The sequence below is a fragment of the Spermophilus citellus genome, assembly GCF_964194105.1.
Source record: "Spermophilus citellus genome assembly, chromosome: 14".
Lineage (NCBI taxonomy): Eukaryota > Metazoa > Chordata > Mammalia > Rodentia > Sciuridae > Spermophilus > Spermophilus citellus.
This window is the reverse complement of record NC_138194.1, coordinates 102,519,165-102,545,400: the sequence shown is the minus strand read 5'-3', so window position 1 is coordinate 102,545,400 and position 26,236 is coordinate 102,519,165. Positions and strand designations below refer to the sequence as shown.

The 26,236-nt window shown below is 47.9% G+C and overlaps 2 protein-coding genes across 19 annotated transcripts in view; one reads left to right on the top strand and one right to left on the bottom strand.

Moving 5' to 3' along the window:
• Nucleotides 1-18,808, top strand: part of PTK2 (protein tyrosine kinase 2) — a gene marked incomplete at its 3' end in the record, with an annotated part of 231,814 nt that extends 213,006 nt beyond the window's left edge. For 12 of the 18 annotated variants that reach the window (XM_081266331.1, XM_081266330.1, XM_081266333.1 and 9 more), the window contains 6 exons: nucleotides 1,409-1,471; nucleotides 6,310-6,349; nucleotides 6,851-6,957; nucleotides 11,673-11,828; nucleotides 15,098-15,178; nucleotides 17,935-18,808. In XM_081266331.1, the coding sequence (XP_081122457.1) occupies nucleotides 1,409-1,471; nucleotides 6,310-6,349; nucleotides 6,851-6,957; nucleotides 11,673-11,828; nucleotides 15,098-15,178; nucleotides 17,935-18,147 (660 nt within the window). The remainder of the gene's footprint in view (nucleotides 1-1,408; nucleotides 1,472-6,309; nucleotides 6,350-6,850; nucleotides 6,958-11,672; nucleotides 11,829-15,097; nucleotides 15,179-17,934) is intronic. The other 6 variants (XM_081266332.1, XM_081266328.1, XM_081266326.1 and 3 more) reach the window with 2 other exon arrangements.
• CHRAC1 (chromatin accessibility complex subunit 1) overlaps nucleotides 1-26,236 on the bottom strand; it is a 237,913-nt gene that overhangs the window by 97,182 nt on the left and 114,495 nt on the right. The gene's annotated exons all lie outside the window — the stretch shown is intronic.

Sequence of the window (26,236 nt, the reverse complement as noted above, 5' to 3'; positions counted from 1 at the left end):
CAGCCACAGTTGCTCTGTCTTGGGAGGTGGTCCACTCTGCTCTGCCTCTGTGTGGCACTGGATTTATAGATCTGTGACATTTGCAGTAAGAACTTTCTTTTAAAAGTACCAGTGAGTGAGGCTGGACTGTGGCTCAGTGGTAGAGCACTCACCTAGTGTGGGTGAAGCACTGGGTTCAATCCTCAGCATTGCATAAAAATAAAGGCATTATGTCCACCTACACCTGAAAAAAATATTCTAAAAAAAGTACCAGTTAGTGATATTGTATGTAGCACATGTAAACATAGAAGATAATTTCACCTATAGATTTTTATTAAGTTTCGCTTTTCAGAGTTCAGAAGTATTTATTCAGATCTTTTCTGATTTCCTTATGGATACAGTTGTATCGTACTTTGTAGAATTCTGCTTTCTTGACACTCATTGAGGACTTAGGTCATTTCCCACCTACATTTACCTATGATTTTTAGATGCATATTTTCCAATAAAAATATCATAATTTTTACAGCTTAGAAGTTACCTCTGGCAGCAATGTGAGCGTGTGCACCTGTGAGGTACGGGACTGGGTGTGGTCTCATTCTGCTAAATGGACACACATCGAGTCACATGTCCTTCTGCCCTTTTGGCTCACTCTTAGGGCTTTTTGTCCTATTTCCTCGGGCCTCTGATTATTAAAAAGTTTTTCCATAAGTGAGTGTAAGTGTGTGTGCCTGGGTTCAGGGGTGACACACAAGCTTCACATCCGCCACAGGACAATGCTGGGGATCCTTAACAATGCTCATCAACCCGGAGTCCTCTCTTTGTAATTAGCCCCCAGCTGCTCCTTTACCCATGTCCTACACTACCAGTTCCCAGACCTCAGCATCTGTCACAAGCCTCCTGCACTCCCCCTCATGCATAAGAAGAGGGAAGTGGGCAGAAGACAAGGGGGAGCCTGTCCTAGAAGTTCACTTCCAGCCCACCGTGGAAACAAGCCTGACTGATTGGTGCAGAACTCGAGGCGCTCTCAGGACTTGGAAGCACAGACCCCGTGGAAGGAAACCACTTCAACTGGAGAAGGCCAGCAGTGGGGAAGGAAGACTGTCTGGGAATTGGCTCTGTAAAGAGGTTGGCTACATCAGAGGACAGTTATATTGTAGAAGGAAGGAATCTTAGCCAGACCTGGTGGCACACACTTGTAATCTCAATGGCTTGGGAGGCTGAGACAAGAGGATCATGAATTCAAGGCCAGCCTCAGCAACTTAGCAAGACCTTGTCTCAAAAAACAAAACAGGCCAGGGATGTGACTCGGTGGTAAAGCATCCCTGGGTTCAGTCCCTGGTACCAAAAAATGAAAAAGGAATTTTGAGCAGAATCTGCCACTGGGTTTTCAAATTTGAAAATAGACTTATTTCTGTTTTTATTTCTGTAGAAACCTGATGTGAGGCTATCTCGAGGCAGCATTGACAGGGAGGACGGGAGTCTTCAGGGTCCGGTAAGCTGGACATCCACCTTAATGATACCTCTAATGTCAGACAGAATAATCAATTCTACAAGTAAAGTGAACATTTCACTAGGATTATTAAGACATTCTCTGTACAGAATTCTTATGCAGATACTTAAGTTTTCTGCCCATTATTGTCACGGGCCTTTTAGTAGTAAGCCACAGTCCCTGTAATCTTAAAAAGTATGTTCACATGTACTGTTGTTACATACAATTTCCATTTGCTCAACGTTTTATATACTACTATTGCTGGTTATAAAAGTTGTCATAGTCACATAAAACTTATTCAAACAAGATTTTTTTTTTCCCCTTGGGGGTGTTAGGGAAGAAATGCCTGAAATTCTCTTTAAAGATCTAACTTAAGGGCTGGGATTGTGGCTCAGCAGTAGAGCGCTGGCCTAGCACAGGCGGGACCCAGGTTCCATCCTCAGCACCACATAAAAATAAACGCATTGTGTTGTGTCCATCTGCACCTAAAAAATAAATATTAAAAAAAAAAAAAGAACTAACTTAAAGGCTGGGGCTGTAGCTCAATGGTAGAGTGCTTGCCTTGCATGCATGAAACAGTGGGTTCAATCCTTAGTACCACATAAAAATAATAAATAAATAAAATACAGATATTGTGTCCATCTACAACTAAAAAAATAGTTTAAAAAATGAAGAACTTACTTAGAAGGGCTGGGATTGTAGCTCAGTGGTAGAGCACTTGCCTAGCAAGAACTAACTTAAGATTTAGTTCAAATATATTTAAAGCTAGCTAGAAATACTTCCTAGTGTCAGGAGGGAAGTAATTTAAATCATTAGAATTTGCATCTTCTGGTGTCTAAAAAATGCATACACATTTCCTCAAACACATCTACCCCAGCAGGTGAATTCTTCTGGCCCTTTTGAGGTTCTGGGTAGAAAGAAACCTCTGAGTTGACTTTCAGACCTGCCACTGTCAGCACTTACTTTAAATTTCTAAAACTTTTTTTCTCCTCTTGTTGTACTAAGGGTTAAACCCAGGGACATTTCACCACTGAGCCACATCCCCAGCCCTTACTTCATTTTGTTTGGTTTGGTTGTTTGGCTTTTTGAGACAGAGTCTGGCGAAGTTGACCAGGCTGGCCTTGAACTTGCATGTGCCATAGTACCTGGCCTAAACATTGTTCTATGTATATAAATTACATCCAGTTTTGAAATAAGAGGTGCTGAGGATTGTCTGGGCCTTTCCGTGATAAGCTTCTCGGAGTAGCTACAGCACCATCTTAATCACAGTCCTGGGTTCCCAGCACCTAAGTGCATGGTACAGAACCACCCTGGCCTATGCCGTAGCTTCAGCATCCCCTAAGGTCTCATGCCAAGGTCACCCATGACCAACCCGCAAAGCTTTGGCATTTTTCCCATCAATGTGTCAGCTCAGACTCTGCTGGTAGCCTGAGTCTGACGTTCCTCAGCTCGTAAGCAATGTTGCATCACCCACCAAGCTCCTTTCCTAGGCTGAAAAGACTCAAGTACAGCAAGCATTCTTTCCTGACTTGTGAAAAACTCTTCAAGGACTCACTAGTGAGAGAATTGCTAATAGGATATTTGTTAGAAAAGAAAAATTCTTTGTGTTCTAAAATGTGGTACATAGAAGATACTCAGAAAATATGTAGAACAAATGAAATGAGACCTGGATAGGAGGATTACTCAGTAATGCCTTATTCGTAAGAACTGTCAGACAACACATGACAGGCCTACCTGCAATGTCATGATTTTCTGCATGCCAGACGTAGACAGTAGTAAGAGTGCTTGGTGCTTAGTACTGCAAAGTGCTGTGTGGAATGGGCTCCACGTGATACTCCTCTTACTGTTAGGCCCTGTTGTCACCTGTATTCCACAGATCCGTAGACTTGGCTGCTGCAGAGGCCTCCTTGCAGTGCCAGACCCAGGCAGTAAACTCCTGTGGCCACCTGGCAGAGCAGGCTTGTCTTACTTCCCCATGACCACATTGGTCCTTTTCTAAAGACAACATTTAGTTTGGCACATTTCTTGGAACTCTTTAGCTTTAACTTTTTTTTTTAATATTTATTTTTTAGTTGTAGCTGGACACAATACCTTTATTTTATTTATTTTTATGTAGTGCTGAGGATCAAACCCAGTGCCTCGCACATGCTAGGCAAGTGCCCTACCGCTGAGGCATAACCCCAGCCCCTAGCTTTAACATTTTTGAAATGTTCTGAGAGAGCTGTTTGGGTAAAAAGCAGCACAGCTTGTGAACGAGTGTGCTGTAGCCAATAGTCATATTAATGTGTAACTAGTACATGCACCTAGTTAATAGTCATTAATGACTAGCTGATGGAAATTAACCCCTTCTGTGTGCATGACAAACAGAGTCACATCTGCACCTTTAAGATGGCCTGTGAGTCAGTAGCATACTCAATTTGTGACTGCAGCCCAGGACTGGGTACATCGCTAGCTTCAGAGAAGAAGTATACTGAGGCCCGGCAGGCCCATGACACCTGGCCCAATCGATGTGTGGAACATGGGATTCCCTTCCAGTGCCTGCCCCTCCAGAGTGGAACCTGCTTGGCTGCACACAGGCACATTTGTTAGGTGGTTCCAGAATGTTTCAAAAATCAAATTTTCTAGTTAATTGAGCTTGGTTGTCACCTAATATCAACCAGAAAGCTCGCCGAGTTGAAAGCCTTTTAGGAATTGTGTAGGTTTTACCGCCAAATCTTGGTGCAGCACAGCCAGCAGGCACTGCATCATGTTCTGGCCATATTAACCACCATACCCAGCCCAGGCTTCTCTGGCTACCTGGCACCTCGCTGCTCCCCAGGCGTGCTCTCTGTCCTCCCTCCTTGCACGTGGCTTGGCTCCTACGTAGGATGAGCTTGGCCATCACAGCCATCTCCAAGCCTGAGCTCAGGACTCTCCTTCCATTGGCCCTGTGCTGTCTGGAGTGGGCACAAGTGTCTCTCTCCACCTCTCTGTCAGTTTCTGTTTTATTCAGCTTTTTCACCACTGTGACTAAAGGGACTCAACCAGAGCAATTGTAGAGAAGGAAAAGTTTATTTGAGGGCTCACGATTTCAGAGGCCTTAGTCTTTAGAAGGCTGGCTCCATTTCTCAGGGCTCAAGATGAGGCTGAACATCATGGTGGAAGAGTGTGACAGAAGGAAGCAGCTCACAAGATGATCAGGAGGCAGAGAGAGAGGTCTCCACTTGCCAGATACAAACATATACCCCAAAGCCATGCCCCAGTGCCCACCTCCTCCAGGAACACCCTACCACTTCATTTGCCACTCAGTTAATCCCTATCAAGAGATTAAATAACTGGTTTTGGTTAAGACTCTCACAACCCAATCTTCTCCTCTCAACCTTCTTGCATTGTCTCACACCTGAGCTTTGGGGGGGATACCTCATATCCAAAGCATGGCAGCTCCACAAGGGCAGGAGCTCTGGTTTGTACCCAGTATAGTATCAGCTACAAAGCAGGGGCTCAGTACCTGCTAGTTGAAGAAATGCAAGCGTGAACATGGCATGTAAGGTAGAAAGCACGTTGCTTAGGACCCCTCCCCACCACCAGGCTCTGAGAGTCTGTAAGGTTGGGAACCAGGGTGGGAACTAGGGATGCAACTCGGCAGTAGAGCTTGTGCTGGGCACAGTGTCACAGCACCTGCAGTCCCAGCCCCTGGAAGGCTGAAGCAGGAGGATCACTTGAGCCCACTAGTTCAAGGCCAGTCTTTCAACATAATATAGTAAGATCCTGTCTCTTTAAAAAAGAAGAAGAAAATATAAGTAGTTAAATTAGTTAGTTAAAACAGGATAAAATCAGGGTGATAAATGGCAGGTTGAAAACAACTGTGATTCTGGGGAAAATAGTCATTTTAATTATATGTACTGTTTCATTGTCCTGGTATTTTAAAGAAGTAGCTCTTTTCAGTAGAAAACAAAGCATATTAAATTATGTGTATGTATCATTATTTTAAAATGAGCAAGAAAAGTTTTTCTTTTACAAGGTTGGGTATGGTTCTAAAACTTTTTTTTCCCCATTTTAGTTATAAAACTCATTACTTTAGGTTGGCTATACACCTCTAATCCCAGCAGCTCAAGAGGCTGAGGCAAGAGGATTGTAATTTCAAGGCCAGCTTCAGCAACTTAGCAAGTCCCTGCCTCACAATAAAACATGAAAAATATGACAGGGCCTGGGGACGTGGTTCAGTGATTAAGCACCCCTGGTTCAGTCTCTACCAAAAAAACAAGGGACTTATTACTTTAAATGCAGTGTCAGGCATAAAGACCTGGAGAAGGACTGTTTCCATTAGAGGCCTCCCCTTACCCTGTCCCTGTTTCCTTGCCTTGTTCTAGAACTGCTGGAGGGTTATACCCATTCTGATGTACACAGCACTTTAGGGACACTGACAGCATGAGCCCATGGGGACTGCCAAACACCCCAGTGCTACCAGGTCCCTATCTCTTCATTGTTGATTGCACCCTTACTGTGATCAGAGGGGGTAGAAGGACCCTGAGCATGAGATAAGCAGTGGACACATGCTGGGAGGGCTGGGATTTCAGACCTTTAATGGTAAACCAGAGACATCCATGTAGGAAAGTTCTAGATCTGTATGAATACCAGAGTACCCCGAGGTTGCCTTTGTTACAGCCCTCCCCACACACAGTATTGGTGTGAGGTGTCACCTGCCTATTTCCCCACACCACTGAGCCCTGCAGGCAGCTGTCTTGTTCATCCCAATGCCCCAGCATCTGGCAGAGTTCCGGGGGTGGATGAATAGGGAAGAGAGTGGGATGGTTCTTTCCCTGTATACATCAGTACATTGACTCAATTTTCCTTTCCCACAGACTGGAAACCAACACATCTATCAGCCTGTGGGCAAACCAGGTCAGTGAAGAAATGAGTTGTGTGTCAAAAGCTTGTGTAAGTAGCTGGGTACAGTGGCACACACTTGTAATCCAGCTGCTCAGGAGGCTGAGGCAGGAGGATCCCAAGTTCAAGGATGGCCTCAACAACTTAGGGAGACCATCAGCAACTGAATGAGACCCTGGCTCAATTAAAAAGTAAAAAGTGCTGGGGATGTGTCTCAGTATTTAAGTATCCCTGGGTTTAATCCCCAGTACCAAATTTTTTTTTTAAATACTTGTGTAAGTTGGCAGCAGGTTGGAAGTAAGTGTAGTGTCACAGCTGGGGGATGTCCACAAGATTTTAAGCCTTCCCCCAATAGATCACAGCAAGTTTGGTTCTGACCACACTCAGCCATGGCTGGAGTCCTGAAAAGCAGAATCTAATACTGTAACACCACAGGCCCTTAGGACAGGAGCCTGGTGCCAGTGCAGGGCATTGGCTTTCTTCATTACCCTTAAGGAAGTCCTTCTGCTTTGCCAGATCCTGCAGCTCCACCAAAGAAACCTCCACGCCCCGGAGCCCCCGGCCACCTGGGCAGCCTTGCCAGCCTCAGCAGCCCTGGGGACAGCTACAACGAGGGTGTCAAGGTAGGCATCAGATGTGGGCATGCTCTTTTCTTAGGGTTGGTTGGATCCCTTTGTCCTTGGAAGATGACGTCTGTGTCATACAGTGGATGGGGACAGCACAGAGGGGACCATAAGGGGCCAGAACTCAGCTGGTTCTGAATCCCCTGAGAGCCAGGGAAGTGTCACCCAGACTCTGCCAGTTTTCTCTCATGATTGACTTTAGGGGCTTTATCACATTCTGACTTTGTGCCTACATCTTCCTCCCATGAGGCACAACGTGTCTGTGGAAATCAAGTGTTGATTTTTAAAAAATCAAGTTTTGTAAATTAATTAAGCCATGATGCCAGGGGTGAGGACCTGTGGGCCCACTTCGCCTCTAGCTCATAATCGTTGTCCATCCAGAGTCAGGTGGTCCCCTGTGAGAACAAGTAGAGCCCCACCTCCCGCCAAGAGCAGCACTGGCCCAGGCACACCATCATCTTGCCTTGATTGGGCTCATCAACTCTGCTCCTGGCTGGGAGCCGGAGCTCACCATCTGGCTCTCCCAGGCCCCCTGCCAAGCCTGAGAGCTGGGGCAGCTTTCCTCACCTGGACAGGGAGCCCCTCTGGCCTGGCCACTTAACAGCCACTTCTCTAGACACGCCCCATATATTGACCAGAGGCACACCATTCCCATGATCTGACTGTCTGGAATCGGGGCAGGTGGTGGTTTGAGGGGCAGAGCTCTTCCCGACCTGGTGTTTCGTGAACACATGGTACACCTCAAAGTAGACAGCACCGCAGGTCAGTGCACATGAGCTGGGTGGAGGTGATCTTTGCTCCACACACTCATTGCGATGTTGGAGTGCCTTCCCCCCGTCAGGTGTGGTTCAGACCTTGTCCACGTTCATCCTCGTGTTGGCCTCACACGGGAAGCAGCGTGCTTATGGTCATTGGCTCTGGTGGCTGGGCTGGCATGCTGCTGCAGATCCATGGACTGCACACCTCTGCACTCTGATCCAAGGTGCCACCTGTAGAGCTGCTCTAGCTGACCCCGGTCAGGTATATGCATTCTTATCCCAAGTCCCGGAAGAGAGCACGCATCCTCACCAGGGGTAGGGTTGCCCTGTCCATCCAGGAGGTGACTAGAGAGTGAGTGGGCTGGTGCTGGCAGGTGTAGCCTGCTCCCTGGGGGGTGTCCAGCGAGACAGCTAGGCCCACGCTGCCCTGAAACCGATGAATATCCAGAGCACCTATTGGCCAGTCGTTAGCTCCTGGGACCCTGCAGCTTCCCAGTGCTGTCAGGGACATGTGGGTATTCTCAGAAGCAGCAAAGACATGACCCTTCCTAACACAGATTTTTTAAGTAAAAATTTGAAAAACAGAATGGTAAAAAAACAGGTTAGTGAGCTTATTTTCATAAGCCACAAGACGAGACTTGTGCTCCAGTAAAAAAACAACGTTAGAAGCTGATGAGGAACCCCAGAACCCTGACACACCTTCGTGTCCCACACCTGGAATAACCTCATGAGTAAACTCTTGGTAGAAACAATATGCTTGGGCTGGGGTTGTGGCTCAGCCGTAGAGTGCTTGTCTCGCACACGCTGGACCCTGAATTCGATCCTCAGCACCATGTAAAAAATAAATGAGTGAAATAAAGGTATTGTGTCCAACTATAAAATAAATATTAAAGAAAATTTAAAAAGAAACAATATGCTTAAAATACATGAAGATTTTGCGGGCTGGGGTTATGGCTTAGTGGTAGAGTACTTGCCTAACATGCATGAGGCACTGGGTTCGATCCTCAACACCACATAAAAATAAAATAAAGATTGTGTCTACCTAAAACTAAAAAATAAATATTTAAAAAAAAAAAAAGATTTTGAAGTGATTAGTGTGGAGCCCATGCCTGTTCCTTTATTATCTATCTGTAGTAAGTGTAGCTTGAAAATGATTGTTTTGATACAGAAATGTTTGCCTTTAACTAGGTATAACTAAAATAATCATTCAAATAACATTTAGCCAGAAATCATCCCAGTTTTCCTTGGCAGCTTTGCTCTTGTGGCTTGGTTTCAGTGCTGGGGTCAGATCCCAAGCCCTATGCTGTCACACTCCCCCTGGAGCCTCCCTGGAGCTCTGGGGCTTCAGGCACCACACTGAGGGGTGGGATTTGCCACATGGCTGGGGGACAGTTGATTGTCATTAATTGCCAGACAAGGAGTTTCCAAGTTGTTGAGCTCTAGAAAATAGGAAACCAAGAACAGATGTTTCTCTAAACTTCTGGAGTGTCACCATGCGTGGTTAGAAGCACCATAAGAAGGGAAACCTTAAGCAGGTCACAGTCATGGCAGGCCACCCTCCACCCCTAGAATTGCAAACCATCCTGTTTCTTGGTGGAATACACCCTTGGCACCCTCCTGAAGAAGCCATGTGTCTTCCTGTGTGATGGAATCTATACAGGCCATCCTGGGAAGATAAACAAGACTGCACTGAGGTCCTCACTGCAGAAAGTAAAAGGCAGCCAGCCCTTTCTTTTGAGTGATGAGTTCTAGAGTTCTTCTTTCCAGTGCACATGGAAGTACCAGAGAGAAGTGCATCTCTACAGTCAGGTGCTGGGGATCTCAAAAGTATCTTTTGAGATACTTTTAAGAAGAGGAGAAGGTGCTTGTTTCTCCCATTCACTGCCTGTTTAGGCAGAGGACAGCCAGGGGTGGTTTTACTCAAAGTCATGGAACCTTCTCTTAAGAATTGGTTCAAGCTGGGCACGGTGGTACATGCCTATAATCCCAGCAACTCAGGAGGCTGAGGCAGGAGGATCGCAAGTTCAAAGCCAGCCTCAGCAACTTAGCAAGATCCTGTCTCCAAAGAAAATATAAAAAGGGCTGGCAATGTGGCTCAGTGGTTAAGTGCCCTGGGTTCAGTATCCCCAATATTAAAAAATAATAATAATAGTTGGTTCAAAAGAAGGATATTCTTTATACTTTGATTTTTAAAATAAGCTTCTGAGGTCTTTAAGCACACCAGGAATCTTTCTTGGGGCAGTGTAGCTAGATGCCAGTGCAGATTCCCAAGGATGCGAAGGGCCAGGTGTGGGAACCAAATCCCTGGGAAGTCAGGTGGCATTTCCAGTGATGAAACGTCCCCATCTTTTATGAAGAAGCCTCATTCTGCTGATCCTTGCACGGCTGCCACTTGTCACTCCCAGGCTTTGCACACTGTCCTGCTCACTTATCTCATGGGAACAAGCGTGGTGCATGGCAAGGCTCTAAGTCACCCACTGTGCATGGAGCCCCCAAAAGACAAGGTGGCTCCTGATGGCAGAGAGCAAGAGCGGGTTGCAGCCACAGCTGGTACCTTGCGTCCTGCTCATGTGTTTAGGGAGGTATCTGCTGCTTGATTAATGTTGTTTTTCTTTTTTTCCCTTCCTCTGATAAATTCCTCTAACTTTTCCTCACCTCCGTTGGACAATAGCCATGGAGGGTAAGCACATTGTGTCTGTGTGTCTGTCCAGCTTGCTCTCTCACACCCAGCTCCCTGCATGTGACCCTGAACTAGCAAGTGGGAAGCCTGGTGCAGGAGTCGGGGGGCACTTTTGCTTGGTTCTTCATCTCTCATGACTGACAAATGCCAGAAACAGCACTGATGCTGTCTGAAAACTGAGAGGTGGACACCCTTGCAGTAGATGAGCTGTTCCTGCCCTTTTTTGTCCTGTACCCAGACTTGGGAACAAATGACTAATTCTGTTCCAGTCTCCTTGGGCAAGGTACCCAAGAGTTCAGAAATGGGCACTTATAGTCTTAGACTGAACACCAGCAGAAGATCACAATCAAATGACTGTCATATACAGCAATTTAGTCTAAACGCACATCCGTGCGCATGCGCGCGCACACACAGTGTCTTTCTTGTAGTTAGTATAACTCTAAATGTTTTGGTGGTGCTGGGGATTGAGCCCATGGCTTTGTGAATGCTAGGCAAGTGCTCTGCCACTGAGCTACACCCCAGCCCCCAGTTTGAATTTTTAATTACTGCCAAAAATTTGGTAGAGGCCACACATTATTCTACCTCTAGTACTCAGGTTATCTGGGTAACATGTAATATCTCCTGTGTCCTTGGGTGGGCATATGTACCTCGGGGCTTCATCTGCCCTTCATCTGGCCCACTAGAGAAGCTGAGGCTCAGAGCCCAGATTCATCCAGCAGGCAGCCAAGAGCTGTGGGAAGCAGCTTCCCCACCACTGGGATTTAGGAGTGTCCTGCAGGTAGGTAGTGACCACTGGGGATGAACTCCCGTGTGAGAGCCTTCCATCATGAAGAGAGCGGGTTTCTCCTAGGCAGCTCAGCTGAGCCATAAGCCTCCTTACTGCAGAACTTAAAGCCAAGGAAATGCTCGGTACTGGTGTAGTGTGTTCCATCATTAGCAAGTGACTTTCTGTGGAATTTGGTGAATCCTCAGATGTAAAGTATGTGGGTTGTTTCTCTTGTGGTAAATAATCTTGGGGTGTGGGGACACTGAGTTTTAAGTACAGTATATGTCATTCCATTCCATTTCTTTTAGCTGAGCTCAAAATTAGAAAAAAATATATTGCCAACTCTATTTGTCACTTGGGTAAATCACTTTACTGTCTCAAACTGAACTATATCCTATACAAACAAGAAAATCCATTATCTTCTGCAGTCTGCTTTGAAGTCTAATTTAGCTGTGGTGATATTACGCCCACTGCTGGAGAGCAGAAGAATGATCTGCTTTTTTATTGTCAGCTTCAACCCCAGGAAATCAGTCCCCCTCCCACTGCCAACCTGGACCGGTCCAATGACAAGGTGTATGAGAACGTGACGGGCCTGGTGAAAGCTGTCATCGAGATGTCCAGTAAAATCCAGCCAGCCCCACCCGAGGAGTACGTCCCTATGGTGAAGGTGAGTGCAGCCTGCGGTGCACAGAGGCTGCAGTAGAGCTACTAGATGTCTCTGACATCTCCCAGAGTCAGACCTGATGCTTAGGAAGCTGTGAAGGCACCACATGGTGAGGACTCTGGAGACAGCCACCATCATTGTGAATTCCTGCTTTTCTCATGTCAGTAAACATTAGGATGGTAGGGTCCTGAAGGGATACCATCTTTCACAAATATAGTCTCTAGTTAAAACAGCAGCTGCAGATGGGTACTGTCAGCATGAGGCATTTATGTAAAGTTAAAGAACATGCAGGAACATCCTGAATGAGTCCAAGAAGTACATGGGATCAGTAATTATCCAGTTGAGATACTGTCCCTCTGAGGAAGAGGCAAAAGAGTATATGGACAATTTATCTGTGTTGGTTTTCTTAAACTAAGGGGTGAGTATGTGTGTGTGTTTTAATTTAAAAAAATAAAAGAAGGAAGAGACCAAAATAAAAATACTGTGGACTATTTTTCAAATTGTGCTCAGTGGAATGGGATCCTGAGAGGTAATAACAGATGCTGTCCAAACAAGACTGCCCAGGAGGCTCAGCATTGCTCCTACCAGACCCTCATGATGGCACACGGGTGCTCAGAAGTGTCCTACAGTTCAAAGAGTGCCATCAAACTTAGCTTTAGTATTTTTAAAAGGTACTGGCACATGCTTTTTTTTTTTTTTCTTTCCCCCACGGTGGTAAGTTTATCATCCTTGGAGCCAAGTATGGTGGAGCACACTGTAATTCCAGCAGCTGAGGTAGAAGGATTGCAAGTTCAAAGCCAGCCTCAGCAATTTAGCAGGGTTCTAAGCAATTTAGCAAAACCCTGTCTCTAAATAAAATATGAAAAGTGCTGATGATGTGGCTCAGTGGTTAAGTATTCCTGGGTTCAATACTCAGTACAAAAAAAAAAAAAATTACCATCCTTGGGGATTAAAATGGAGCAAACTTTTACATGCATTGATGAATATGTCAAAATCAATCCTGCTACTACATATAACTATAGTATATGTGTAACTAGACAGCACTAGTAGGAACATTTCTTAAAATATATCATCTTCTCTTCCCCCACATCTGTGACATTAAGCAGCTTCAGGCTGCTGAGAACCGTCACCAAGTCCAGCTCAAGCACTTTTCTCTTTGCAAAACGGAAATTTCATCAGTTAAGCTCTGACTCCTCATTCCCCCTCCTGCTCAGCCCCTGCAAGCCTCAGTTCTGCTTTCTATCTTTCTTTGAATCTGGCTGCTCAGGGTCTGTCACATAGTGAGAGTCGTGCAGCATTTGTCCTATTGGGACAGGCTTCTGTAACTGGGAAAGATGTCCTCAAGGCTCCTCCCTGTGGGCATGTGTCTGAGTCTCGTTCATCTCTAAGGCTGAGCAGCATCCTGCTGTACTTGCGTACCTGCTTTGGTTCATTCATTTGTCCATCTGTGGACACTTGGTTGCTTCTACCTGGTGGCTCTCATGAATAGTGCTGCAGTGCACGTGACGTACAGGCAGCCCTTCGAGGCTCTGCCTTCAGTCCTAGTGTGCAGTCAGAAGAGGAGTTCTGGCAGGCACAGCAGCCCTGTTGTGATCCTCCCAGATCCTGCCACCACGCTTCCCAGCAGCTGCACCTCTGGCTTCCCCACAACCTGTGCAAACTCCAGCTGCTCCGCCTCTAAACTGCATGGGTGGGTGGCTCTCTGTTTTGTTGTGTGATTGCTTTGAAGAAATGTCTATTTAGTTACTTTGCCTGTGCTTTAATTAGGTTTTTTGTTGTTGATTGTGGGGTCAATACCACTTTTTTAGTGTACCTATTGGCAATCTTTGTAGAAATACCATCAATGTAGAAAAGCTGCTTAAAAGCTGTGATATTTCTTGATCATTCTGGTTCATGTTTTAAAACTGTGCTCCTGTGACTATCATAGCCAAAGTTCTTCTGGGAGAACATGATGAACCCATAGCCAAGTTTGAAAAAACAACTCAGCAGTAAACAAAAGCACTCAGGATTTCAGACATGTCAAGATTGTGCATGTTGATTTAGTAGCAACTACTGCTTTAACTATCAGTCATGTAGTCTGTGGGATGCTCCATTCATCACCTGGCCACTTAGAGTGGTGGTCCTGTAGGACTATATGCTCAAGTGGTACTGCAGCCATCCTAGTTGTGCAGGCAGTTTCTCAGCAATGCCCGCCCAGAGCATCTCCCTCTTAGGTAAAGCCTGGCTGCTTTGGTCAGAGATTCCACTCCTTTTGCATGCTGACCCAAGTATAAATGCCATTTTCATACTGATTTTATTCATATTACATATTGACATACTGGTCATACATCTTGGATCCTCATAAGAACAACAATACCAATAATTCGAAATTTAGCCTGGCACTGGCACACACCTGTGATCCCAGTGACTCGTGTGGCTGAAGCAGGAGGATCGCAAGTTCAAGGCCAGCCTAGGCAACTTAGAGAGACCCTGTCTCAGTAGAGGACTAAGAGGTGGGAACAGTGGCACACGCCTATAATCCCAGCAGCTCGGGAGGCTGAAATAGGAGCATCACGAGTTCAAAGCCAGCCTCAGTAAAAGCGAGATGCTAAGCAACTCAGTGAGACCCTGTCTCTAAATAAAATACAAAATAAGGCTGAGGATGTGGCTCAGTGGTTGATTGCCCCTGAGTTCAATCCTTGGTATTCCCTCCCCCAATACAAAAAAGGACTAGGGATATAGCTCAGTGGTAGAGTGTCCCTGGGTTCAATACTAGAAAAAAAAAATGAAATTTAAAATGATGATGTTCTAAGCAGTTAGCCCTTGTCTTAACAACTCACATGGATTATAAGAATGGATGGAGTGTGGAGTGGAAGATTCAAAATGGCCTCAAGAATAGATTCCGTGCGCACACATGAGAAAGGTGGTGTCTGCCTCACCTGTGTGGGCACCATCGTCTTCCTGGGTCAAGTGGGAACAGGGAATGCCTGTTTCCTAGCATCTATGTGACGCTTCTTACCTGAGCAACTGCTCTGGTACATTATGGTGAAGGACAGACAGAGATCTGCATCTTTACAGAGGGAAGGAGCCTTGTAATGTACTAGATGGGATCAGCACTAAGAGAAAGAAGTGCAGAATTTTTTCTTAAAACTGTTAGAAACTCTGTGTGTGTGTGTGTGTGCGCGCGCGCGCGCGCATGCAGGTTCATGCACACTTCACTTGCAAGGTGAAATGGTCAGTGCCACCATGAAATTCCTATGTGCTCTAACCCTGGCCGTGATTTTGTCTGTTAGGAAGTTGGCTTGGCCCTGCGGACACTATTGGCTACCGTGGATGAGACCATTCCTGTCCTCCCAGCCAGCACACACCGAGAGGTAGGCACAGCACTGGAAGGGTCATGTGTGGGGCCACACACAGGAAGAGCTGTGGTGCTGAAGGTCCCACATCAGGACCAGCAGAGGCTGGCTCTAGGTGCTCCACAGGTGATAACCCTTCTGTTCACTCTGTCCCCTGCCAAGGCCAGCACCTGCTCAGGCGCAGAGCCATTGTGTGAGGCCTTCCCCTGAGGAACAGGGTGGCCGTGAGCACTCAGGGAAACTGCTGTCGGTGCTGAGCTCCTCTAGAGGGGGAGACACATTGCCACTTCCTTTGAATGCTCCTTCCCAAACCTTGGTATTTGCAAGTGATACTGGCTTTCCCTTTAAAATATTCTCTTAAATTAATAAATTTTACTAAAAGTTTTTAAGGGACCAAAGTTCACCCCAAATATTGTCTCCTAGCAACAATCATCGCTTCCACCACCTTTCAGTAGTTTTGTCTCGTTCTGACTTACAGATGAAGGGCAGTGTACTTGTCAGAGTGCTCTCAACATGGTGACACTCTTCAAATAACTGAGCCTGTACTTGGTCATTAAAGTCAGTGTTGGGCTGGGGTTGTGGCTCAGCGGTCGAGCAGTCGCCTAGCATGTGCAAGGCCTTGGGTTTGATCCTCAGCACCACATAAAAATAAATCAATAAAATAAAAGTATTGTGTCAAACCACAACTAAAAAATAAATATTTTTTTTAAAAAAAAGTCAGTATCACCAGGCATGCCTGTTGTCTCAGGCTGGAGGGTTAGGGGAGGCAGGAGGATGGCATATCAGTGTCACATCTTAAGCAGGCAGGACTCCTGAAGTGGAGTGGAGTCCTTCTCAGGATGTCACATCTGAGGTACACATTGTCTGGGTGATGTCAATCTGGGGAGCTGTATCTTGCCTCCTAAGGGACAGCGGGACACAGCAACCATTGGTGGTTCCTCTATCAGTAACAGAACCACGTAGTTCCTCTGAGTGTCTCCACAGTGCGGCTTTTTCATAGCAAGCAGGTCCTCACTAGTTTACCTGCTTCTCTGGGGCTCTGAGCAGTTTTCCATGATCAGCAACAAGTTTGCCAGAAAGCAGAGGAGTTCATGACCATACGCAAGAAAAGGGGTCTAACAAGGATTTTTCTGCGGGACCATCATCAGCACTTACTGCAGCCAGTAGTTGAAGTCACTACTCGCACTCCTGATTCTCAGGCATACAGATCCCTCTCCCTTATTCCTTGTTGTTGAATCATTCTTTAAGAAGAGCCTTCCTGTGGGCCTGCTTCCCCGCCCACTGCCCCTCCCTGCTGCCCACCGTGCTTCCTAAGGAGCAGCCCGTCCTGCTCAGCTACCCTCCTGCTGCTACACTGAGTGTGGTTGTCCCCAAGGTGCCACCCATTTGTATTAAAGAAAACCCCTCATCTTGGCAACCCACCCCACTTCCATAGATCCAAATACTTGTTGCTTCCCAAGCCCGTGTATGGTAGGGCCGTACCGAGCTCAGTCTCCAGACATCTGTCAGCTGTTGGCAGGAGCTGTCTGCTTTTCCCTGCTTGCTTCCCCAGCTAGGGCCTACCACACACTGGCCACTTGCCCCTTCAGTCCCCTCTACATGGGACACAGACACTTTGATGAGTCTCGAGTGGGCCTCATCCTCACCGACCACAGTCACCTCCTCAGACTGCCATAAGACTTGCCTTCCTCCCCTGCCACCAGAGCTTTCTTTCTGAAAGAAAGAGGTAGATCTCTAGATTACATTGTTCCCTTCCTAAAAATCTGATCTGCCTACCCACCACCAAGTTCAGCAGGAGAGGGTCAGCTGGGCATGGCCTGCGAGGTCCTGCAGTTGAAGCCAGCCCACTCACAGTGCAGGCCAAGTCCAGGCTCTCCTGGGAAGCCTCTGAGGCAGGGTGAGTTGCCCCTTCTCACTGTGCATTTCTGTTGTGCTACTGTCTCTGGGGGTCCCAGGCAGTCCTGTGCCTGGCCTGTGTGTGCAGACATGTCTGACTGCTTCTCATGTCACAGCACAAGGTACCTTGTGCATGTTAAGTGCTCAGGAAGGGCCACAAGAGCAGATGGCTGTCACCCCTGGCTGAATGAACAGGCAGGCTCATGAGACTCCACACACAAGCCTTTGCCCCCATGGGGGCAGTAGGCGAATCCTGTGCCTGCTCACGCCGAGTCAGGGCCAGGGCCTTCTGACACCCAGAATCGTCCCATGTAGCTCAGGGAGGTCCAGAGAGGTATCAGGAGTCCAGACCCAGGCTTTTGTCCTGTCTTTGCCTTCAGCAGGTCACTTTGTACCTCAGCTGCCCGTGCTGATATGGGAGAATCTGGACCAGGTACTCCCTGAGATTCTGTCAGGTTCTATGATTTACTGTAAAACAAAGGAAAGCCCTGCCAGACAGTGAGGTAGGTGGAAGTCCAGACGGCAAATGCAGAATGGAGAGGACGTCCTGGTGACAGCAGGGCTGTGGATGGAAGCAGGACTGCTGGGCAAGCACACGTGCACAGGCACACGACACTGGCCAGAGTTCCCAGGGAGAGAAAGGTTTTCCACCCTGTTGCTTCTAAGGAGGATTTATTTGAGGGAAAGATTTTTTTTTCTCATGGTGGCACCAAAAGAAAGGCTTGTGAAATTGTGTAGAGAAGGGGCAGAGGTGGGGTCCAGTGGGAGAGTGCGTGCCCAGCGCTGGATTTTATCCCCAGCCCTGCAATAAAAGACAAGAAAGTTCCCTGAGAGGTTCTTTAGAAGCCATCCTCCTGACCTGCCTCTTGTCCTTCCAGATCGAGATGGCACAGAAGCTGCTCAACTCTGACCTGGGAGAGCTCATCAGCAAGATGCGGCTGGCCCAGCAGTGCGCCATGACCAGCCTGCAGCAGGAGTACAAGAAGCAAATGCTGACTGCCGCCCACGCCCTCGCAGTGGATGCCAAGAACCTGCTGGATGCCATTGACCAGGCGAGACTGAAGATGCTTGGGCAGGCAAGGCCGCATTGAGCCCGCCCGGGGGCTGTACTTCTTCCCTGGGAAGGTGTTCACCGGCCTTCCACCAGCAGCCAGAGCCAGCGTGTCCTCAGGCGCCAGCACCACAGCTCCAGCCGAGCAACGGCTGGCTGAAAACCTCTCACATAAGTTCACATCTTGACTTGGGTTCATTTTTGTTATTCTTTTTAAATCATGGGGTTCAGAAAAGTCTGAGGTCCATAATGTGGCATTTTTCAAGAATGAAAATTATACTTTAAGAACATGAAGGCCAGATGCAATGGTGCATGCCTGTAATCCCAACAACTGGGGACACTGAGGCAGGAAGTTTGCCAGTTCAAGGCCAGCTTCAGCAACTTAGCAAGACCCTGTGTCAAAATGAAATTAAAGCAGAAATGTGAAGCGCAGTTGGTATTCCTGTTGGGGTGTTTTAGTGGGAATGGCCTGGGGGCTGTGTTCATTCCTGACCTGCCTTCACTGAATATAGGAAGAAGAGAATGTGGTGAAGAATCCCAGGAGACTCAGGAGGCTGAGGATTCCTTTCTTGCCATAGCATTATTATCCAGACTGGGGTTTGGCTAGAACACCCTTCTGTTGCAATATGCTAATCCCATTTACAAAGAAAGAATATAAAAGCTATATTTTGAAGACTCAAATCATTTCAGAAAAAACAAAACTAGCACCCTTCTGTCTCCCGCCTTTCACTTTACGTGGACATGGAAGCGCTGGGCTGGAGCCAGCTGCAGAGCCCAGCCAAGACTCAAAACTCATGTCTTCTCACCAGGATAATGTGCCCGTTGTTTGTAGCAGTGTAATTTCTCTTGGAAGCAGAAACACTTTGTACCAGAGCACCTCCAAACTGCAGTGAGGAGTCCAGAACCACCGTTTTCCATTTTTATATGATTTATAAGGAAAGATTAAAGCCATGTTGACCCCTCACAGCCACGGGCGCTGGCTGACCCTCATCGTGTCTGTCTTCCCTACAGAGAACTAAGCGGGACGCAGGGGTTTGGTTCTCTAGATGTCCAGCTATTGCACCATCGTCCTCTTAGATCATTCTGAAGAACACACCCTCCCTTTAGTTTGTTGGGGGATATGAATTATTCTCAGGAAGAATATAATGAACTGTACAGTTACTTTGACCTATTAAAAAGGTGTTGCCGTAAGGCTCTTGTTCCAGTGTGCTTTCTTTTGATTCTCTTCCTTCAGATGACCTAGAGTTTTTCAGAGGGGTTGCTAGATACAGTAGTAAGCTCTCACTGATGCTGTTTTCCTTGTTCCTGTGTCTCTGAGCATCTGGAGGCTATCCCGAGGCGGGCTGCCCACATCAGAATGCTGGCTCAAGTGCTTCTGCAGGGAAGGCTCCCTCTGCAGGCCTGGCGTCGGAATCACCCGTCCAGACTCAGGAAGCCATTTGGGCACAGGGCCCTTTTTAAGGGAGTTGCTGGCTTTGGTCTCCCAGGCCCTCCCTGATCTTGCTGCAGTCTCTGAACCACAGAGCAAATAGAACTGAGTCCCCCAGCTCCAGGACTATGGGAAGGAGAAGGCTTAGGAACAGGGACCCGAGGGGAGGAATCTGGGGGAGTGTTCTCAGATAAACACATCTGTGTAGCTGCACGGTCGGCTCCATTTGTGTTTGTGGCATTTTCTTCATCCAAAGGAAGCATCAGGGTTGTCGTGTTCTGAGACAGTCTTTATTCTCTGGCATTCTTGGATCTCTTGAGTCAGTTTCCTTGGTTTTAAGATGGTGACATGGGCTGGAGTGTGGCTCAGTGGTAGAGGACTTGCTCAGTGATACACACCGTCCCAGGTTAAAGCTCCAACACCACAAAAAAAAAAAAAAATGGTGATGAGGCAGTGATTATGAAATAAGAAAAGCCCAATGTAGGGTCAGGGGCTGCAGGGCTATCTTATGCTTGTGGGTGTGCAGCAGCATCCCAGCTCCTGCAGCGATGACTGCCGGAGCTTTGCAGACCTGGCACATGACCCTAGGGAGGAGGCCAGAACTGCCCCATTCTCCCTTCAGAGGCTTCAGAGCAACACTTGACCACAGTCAAGATACCCCTTTGCTCTGTGGGCCACTATTTGGGAAATCCTGCTTTTCCTCTGGGGCAAAAGATGGCAGGTGAGTCTCGCACCTTCCTGAACTCCAGAGAAAGATATTGGGTTTGAGAACAGGTGGAGAGGCAGGCTGCCTCAGGGCCAGGGCTGGAGGACAAAGGTGGAGTGTGGCCCCTATAGGCCAGCACAGGCTGTCAGTACGAGGCAGGGGCCCAGGAGGGAGGCCTCAGTGGCCTGGAGACCTGTTGGGCATGAGGTGACTTCCACTGTAAAGCAGAACGAAGAGTTCAAGATGGAAATCCAGAGAAAAGTGCATGTGAGCCTAAAGGTCCTCAGATGGCTCTGCTTTATGGTTCTGCCTGCCTGCCACCCAGATGTCGGTCTTAGGAGGCAGCCACCCACCTCTCTCCTCAGTGCTCTTTATTTTACTTTGTTTTAGTTGAAGAATAATTTAAATAGTGAAAAGTACATGTAAACAGAGCTCATGGAATTCTTCACAAAGGAGCACCCTGTCATAACTGACAGCCAGACTCAGACTAGAACCATCACCCGCAAAGGACCTGGCTCCCCCTCCCACTCCCACTCCCCCAGGAGGGGAGCCCTCACCCCGTATTTCTTTCCCAATCACTGAGCTATGATCTGCAGGCAGTAAGAACCCAGTGAAGGGCAGGTGCTTTCTTCAAGTGTGTGTGTGCAGTCAGTGGCACTCACAGCTGTGCACCCACTGAGCAGCCTCCATGTGGTCCTGGTCACTTGCAGGTTGCTTCTGGGACTCTCCTGGGTGCTCTTTCATTGCTGGCTTCTTTGAGTACCCATTTCCTGTGTGTGTCAGTCATGCTGTTTTAGTTCTGAAGGTATTCCACAACCTGAATATGATATGTCACCGCTGATGTGCCCACTTGCCTATTAAGGAATGGGACATTGGGGTGGTTTTCAGCTTGCCAATAAAGCTGCCATAGATATGTGTACAGCTGGCTGTGATGGCTCACGCCTGTCTGTAATCCCAGCAGCTCAGGAAGCTGAGGCAGGAGGATTGCTAGTTCAAGGCCAGCCTGGGCAACTTAGCAAGACCCCTGTCTCAAAAAAAAAAAAAAACTACAAGGATTTGGGTGGTAAAATGACCCTGGGTTCAATACCCAGTACTTGAGGGGAAAAGACATATGTACAATACCATGTTCATTTCTCATGGATGAATAAACAGTGAAACTTCTGGAACACACAGTACATACGAGCCTAACTCACTGAACACTGCCAGACTGCCTGCCACTGTGGGAGTGCTCCGGTTGTTCCGCATTCGCACAGCACCAGGTTTCCCGAGTCTGATCACTAGACTTTCTGCGGGTGTGTGCACCAAATTCCAATTTGATATCAGCGTCCAGTGGTGCTGGGCATCTCTTCCTAGCCACTTGCCTGTTGTGAAAGATTGACTCAAATATTTTGCCTTTTTAAAAGTTGGGTCAGGGTCGGGCACAGTGGCTCCCACCTGTAATCCCAAGTGGCTGGGGAAGCTGAGGCAGGAGGATTGGTGCTAAGCAACTCAGTGAGACCCTGTCTCTAAATAAAATACAAAATAGAGCTGGGGATGTGGCTCAGTGGTCGAGTGCCCCTGAGATCAATCCCTGATATCCCTCCCTCAAAACAAAATTGGGGGATCGGTTGCAATGGTGCATACCTGTAACCCCAGCTACTAAGCAGGCTGACAGAGAAAGAGTGCAAGTTCAAGGCTAGCCTGGGTGACTCAGGGAGACCTTGTCTCAAAATAAAAGGGGCTGGGGTATAGTTCAGCGACAGAGCCCTCCTTAGCATCCTGGGTTGATCTTCAGCACTAGAAAAGGAGGGAGGGAGAAGGAATGAACAGGAAAGGGGGAAGAGACCCTGCATACCCTCTGCCTAGTTTCCCCTAGATGTTTTGCTATTTTTCTAATAAGAGTTTTTAATCATGAATTGGTATTAAATTTTGTCAGACGCATTTTCTGCATCTATTCACATGATGATTTTTCTTTATACCATTACTATGGCAGATTACATTGACGGAGTTTCACACACTGCGTCCCTGGAATAAGCCCCACTTGGTAGTGGTGGTGTATGTACATTTTTTTTAATTCTGGGGATTGAACACAGGGGCACATACCACTGAGCCCTAATCCTTTCTATTTTTGAGAGACCCTGTTTTTGGTTGGTTGGTTGGTCTTGTTGTTTTTCGGTTTTGGTGGTGCTAGGGACTGAACCCACATTACCTTCAAACATACAAGGGAAGCGTTATACCACTGAGCCACAACCCCAATCCCTTTTGTTTTATTTTGAAACAGGGTCTCATGAAGTTGCTTAGGGCCTTGATAAATTGCTGAGGCTGGCCTGGAACTTGTGATCCTTCTGCCTCAGCCTCCAAAGTCACTGGGATGACAGGCTGCACCACCACACTCAGATAACCCTGTGTTCTTAAGAAAGAAACTTGGATAATTGGAGACTCTCCTTCTTTTCTAATGTATTTATGTAGTGCTACAAATTCCCTTCTCAGCATTGCTTTAGCCACATCTAGAATTTCACTTTGTTACCTTGTATTTTTTTTTAAATATTTTTTGGTTGTAGATGGGACACAATATCTTTATTTATTTTTATGTGGTGCTGAGGATCGAACCCAATGCCTCACACATGCAAGGCAAGTACTCCACCACTGAGCTACAGCCCCAGCCCTGTTACCCTATATTTTAATTCTGTTCAATGTTTTGTTTTCCTGAGACTTCCTTTTCTAGCTATGGATTATTTGGAAACATATTTGTCACTTAATTTCCAAGCACTTGGAGACTTTCCTGTTACTGATTTGTGATTTGATTCCCCCAGGGTTTGAAGACATTGCCACATCAGGTGCTTTTACCTCTGTACTGGGTGACACAGGGAACCCCAAACCTCACTTGCACTCTGAACCTGTAGACATGCCCTTCTTGGAAACAGGGTCTCTGTGGATGTCATCATTGAGATAAGGCCATGCTGGACAACGCTAGGCCCCAATCCAGTGAGGGTAGCCTTGTAGGGAAAGGAGAACGCCACAGGATGGCACTGCACACACCTGCCATCCCAGGGGCTCTAGAGGCTGAGCAGGAGGGTCGTGACACTGGTTCCGTGAAAGTTTCTCTCGGCATTCCTGTGCCTCAGTGCTGACTGCCCATCTCCCCTTGGGTGTCCATTTCCATGGCAGCCTGGTGACACCTCGACTTGTGTGGGATGGGGTGGATAGCAGGGACAGGTACACCCTGCCTGCCATGTCCATGCAGCATGGAAGCAGGTGCTGCCTTTATTCCTGGAGAATGGCAAGTGGAGGAGACTCCATAGCAGCCCAGAGCAGTCAGGTGCCTGGAGGGAAGACAGGGCCCTGCCTGGGCCTCATCCACCTGAATACACACCGGTCATGCAGGTGCGGGCTTCCCTGAGGAGGTCCAGAGAGCATGGCTCCTCCGAAGCCCCAGGGCTTGGGTCCCCACAGGACCTGGCACAAAGGACTGCGAGGGAGATTAGCATGAAATGTAACTGGGCGGAGAATGGGATGATGTAGGATTCCCTTTTTTATAAAAATGCTTCTAGAGCTACTGTAAAACTTGCGTTTGTAAAATAGTTGATGAAAATACCCCTCTGGGGCCGGGGTGGCAGCTCAGTGGTAGAGCGCTTGCCTCACATGTGTGAGACACTGGGTTCGATTCTAAGCACTGCGTCTGAATAAATGAATAAAATAAAGGTTCATTAACATCTAGAAATATTTTTTAGATATTCCTCTGGATGGTAAGAGAGCGGAGATGGGCCCACTGTAAGACACGGTGTATGAGCAATGAGACTTGGCTTTGTTCTCTTCCGCCTCATGGGAGGCTGACTCTCCTCAGTCGCCGCTTCTCAGGTCCTGTTCTCTCCTGTGTGTCTTCTTTAGCTCCTTGGTCAGCCACTTCAGCCTGTTTGCCCTGTGCTCCCCCTTTTCACTTTTGTTTGAAGGTTCTTGCCCCAGATTTACCCTTGCCTGCCGCCTTCCTGGGTGTGACCTCCACCTTGACTGGCGCCCCGCCGGTGGGCAGCCCCCTCTGGGGCTCCTCCTTGGCGGAGCCGTCAGCAGAGCTGCCCTTCCTCTTGGCCTGGCTGCTGCTACCGCTGAGCTGCAGAGTCCCGTCCTTTTTAAAGCCTCAACCAGGATTTGTGAGACTTCTGATGTTGGCAGGACCTGATTTCACCAGAGAGCTGAGGTTTCTGCTGGCTCCTCCCTGCTCCCAGCCCTGACTCATTTCCTAGCATCAAAACAGCCCATTATAGAGGCCAAAAACCATGTTCAGAAGTCACATGTGAGATCTCGGTTTGTGACTTGCCCTTTTCTTCAAGTTGCTCAGTGACCAGGAAGGCTGGACAGTGATGAAGCCTCCAGAATCTCCTTCCTAAGCTCAGTGTCCAGGAATGCTGCCCTTCTCCTGGCCGGCAGACCCTGCCCTCTCCCCACCACCTGGTCCTAGCTGACCACAGCCTTGCACTGAGGGGATGGGGCCAGGACAGAAGCCCCAAGGTCACTCTCCAAACCGGCATGTCCTCCACCCCTGGACTACTGTTTCAAAAGTGCATGGCTCACTTCCTGTCTGGCTCTGGAGTCTGTCTCGCTTCCTGTCTGGCTATGGAGGAGTCAGGCAGGACCAGGCCAATCTAGAGAGGAGTCCAAAAGGCCAAGAAAAGGTGAATTTGTTTCCTGTCTCTTTGGGAACCAGGACACACCCTCTGCCCTGGACGTCAGGCACCCAAGTTCTCCACCCTTCAACCTCAGACTGAGAGTTCTCCAGCGGCCCCTCTGGGTCTCCAGTCCAACTTGGACAGAACTACGCCTCTGCTTTCCCTGGTTCTCTGACTTGCATTCTGAATGTGATAGGACTTCTCAGCCCCATCCTCTATGCTCCAGTCCCTGATGAATCCCTTCCCAGCTGGCTGGTTATCTGGCAGGCTCCTGTGGGCTGCACTTCTTTAAAGAATCCCAACTGACACGGGGTCACATGCTGCATGTGGCGTAGTCATTCCCAGGACATGCCCACAGTCCATGGAGCTGGGAAGTACATCAGGGCTTGTCGGGGCTTGGGAGGAGGCCACGGAGTGTGGCCGTCTCCAGTTTCATGGGCTCTGCTGGGGTGAGGAACATGGTCAGGACCTGGCTGGAGGCAGCATCTGCACAATGTTGTCCCTGTCCTAATGTCACTATAAGGGTTAATTTTACATTGGTGTGTTTACCACCAGTTTTAAAAGCAGCTGGGCATGGTGGTGCCCCATTGGGTCCCAGCTTCTTGGGAGGCTGAGGCAGGAGGATCACTTGAGCCCATGAGTTCAAGACCAGCCTGGGCAACACAACCTGACCTTGTCTCAAGAGAAGAAAGAAAAGAGAAGAAAGAAAAAAGTAGGAAAAAGGGAAACAAATGTGGGGACGGAGGCGCGTCACCCTGGCTCCCTTGGCAGTTCTAGGGAGCCACTTAACACCCTGCCCAGGGGCGTCTGGGTGACGCTGGGCAGCTCACTGTTGAATCCATAGCAGGCCTGCCATCCGGACGCACCTTGAACTGTCAGGCAGGCCCAAGTTCTTTGTCTACACCTTGTTTTACGGACAGTGCCCAAAACCACAGCCCAAACCTGCATCTATCTGTCTAATGTGGCTCCTGCGTCCCTCACTTAGGGACCACACTCAGAGCCTCAAGGTCTTGGGTGCACTCTGTGTCCCAGGATGTGGGGGCAGTGACTGACCTGGGCAGCCTGCCTCAGGAGCACCCCAGCTCTCACTAAGGAACTGGGAGGACTCTGAAGGGCAGTTTCCAGAGGATCTACATTTTTTTATTTTATTTACTTATTTTTTTAACAGGGGATTTAACCCAGGAGCACTTTACCACCAAGCCACATCCTCAGTCCTTTTCTTATTTTGAGGCAGGGCTCACTAAGTTGCCCAGGCTGAGCTAGAACTTGGGACTCTTTTGCCTCCTGAGTCACTGGGATTAAAAGCATGTACCACCACACCTGGCCCAAATGGTCCATTTCTGTATAGGAT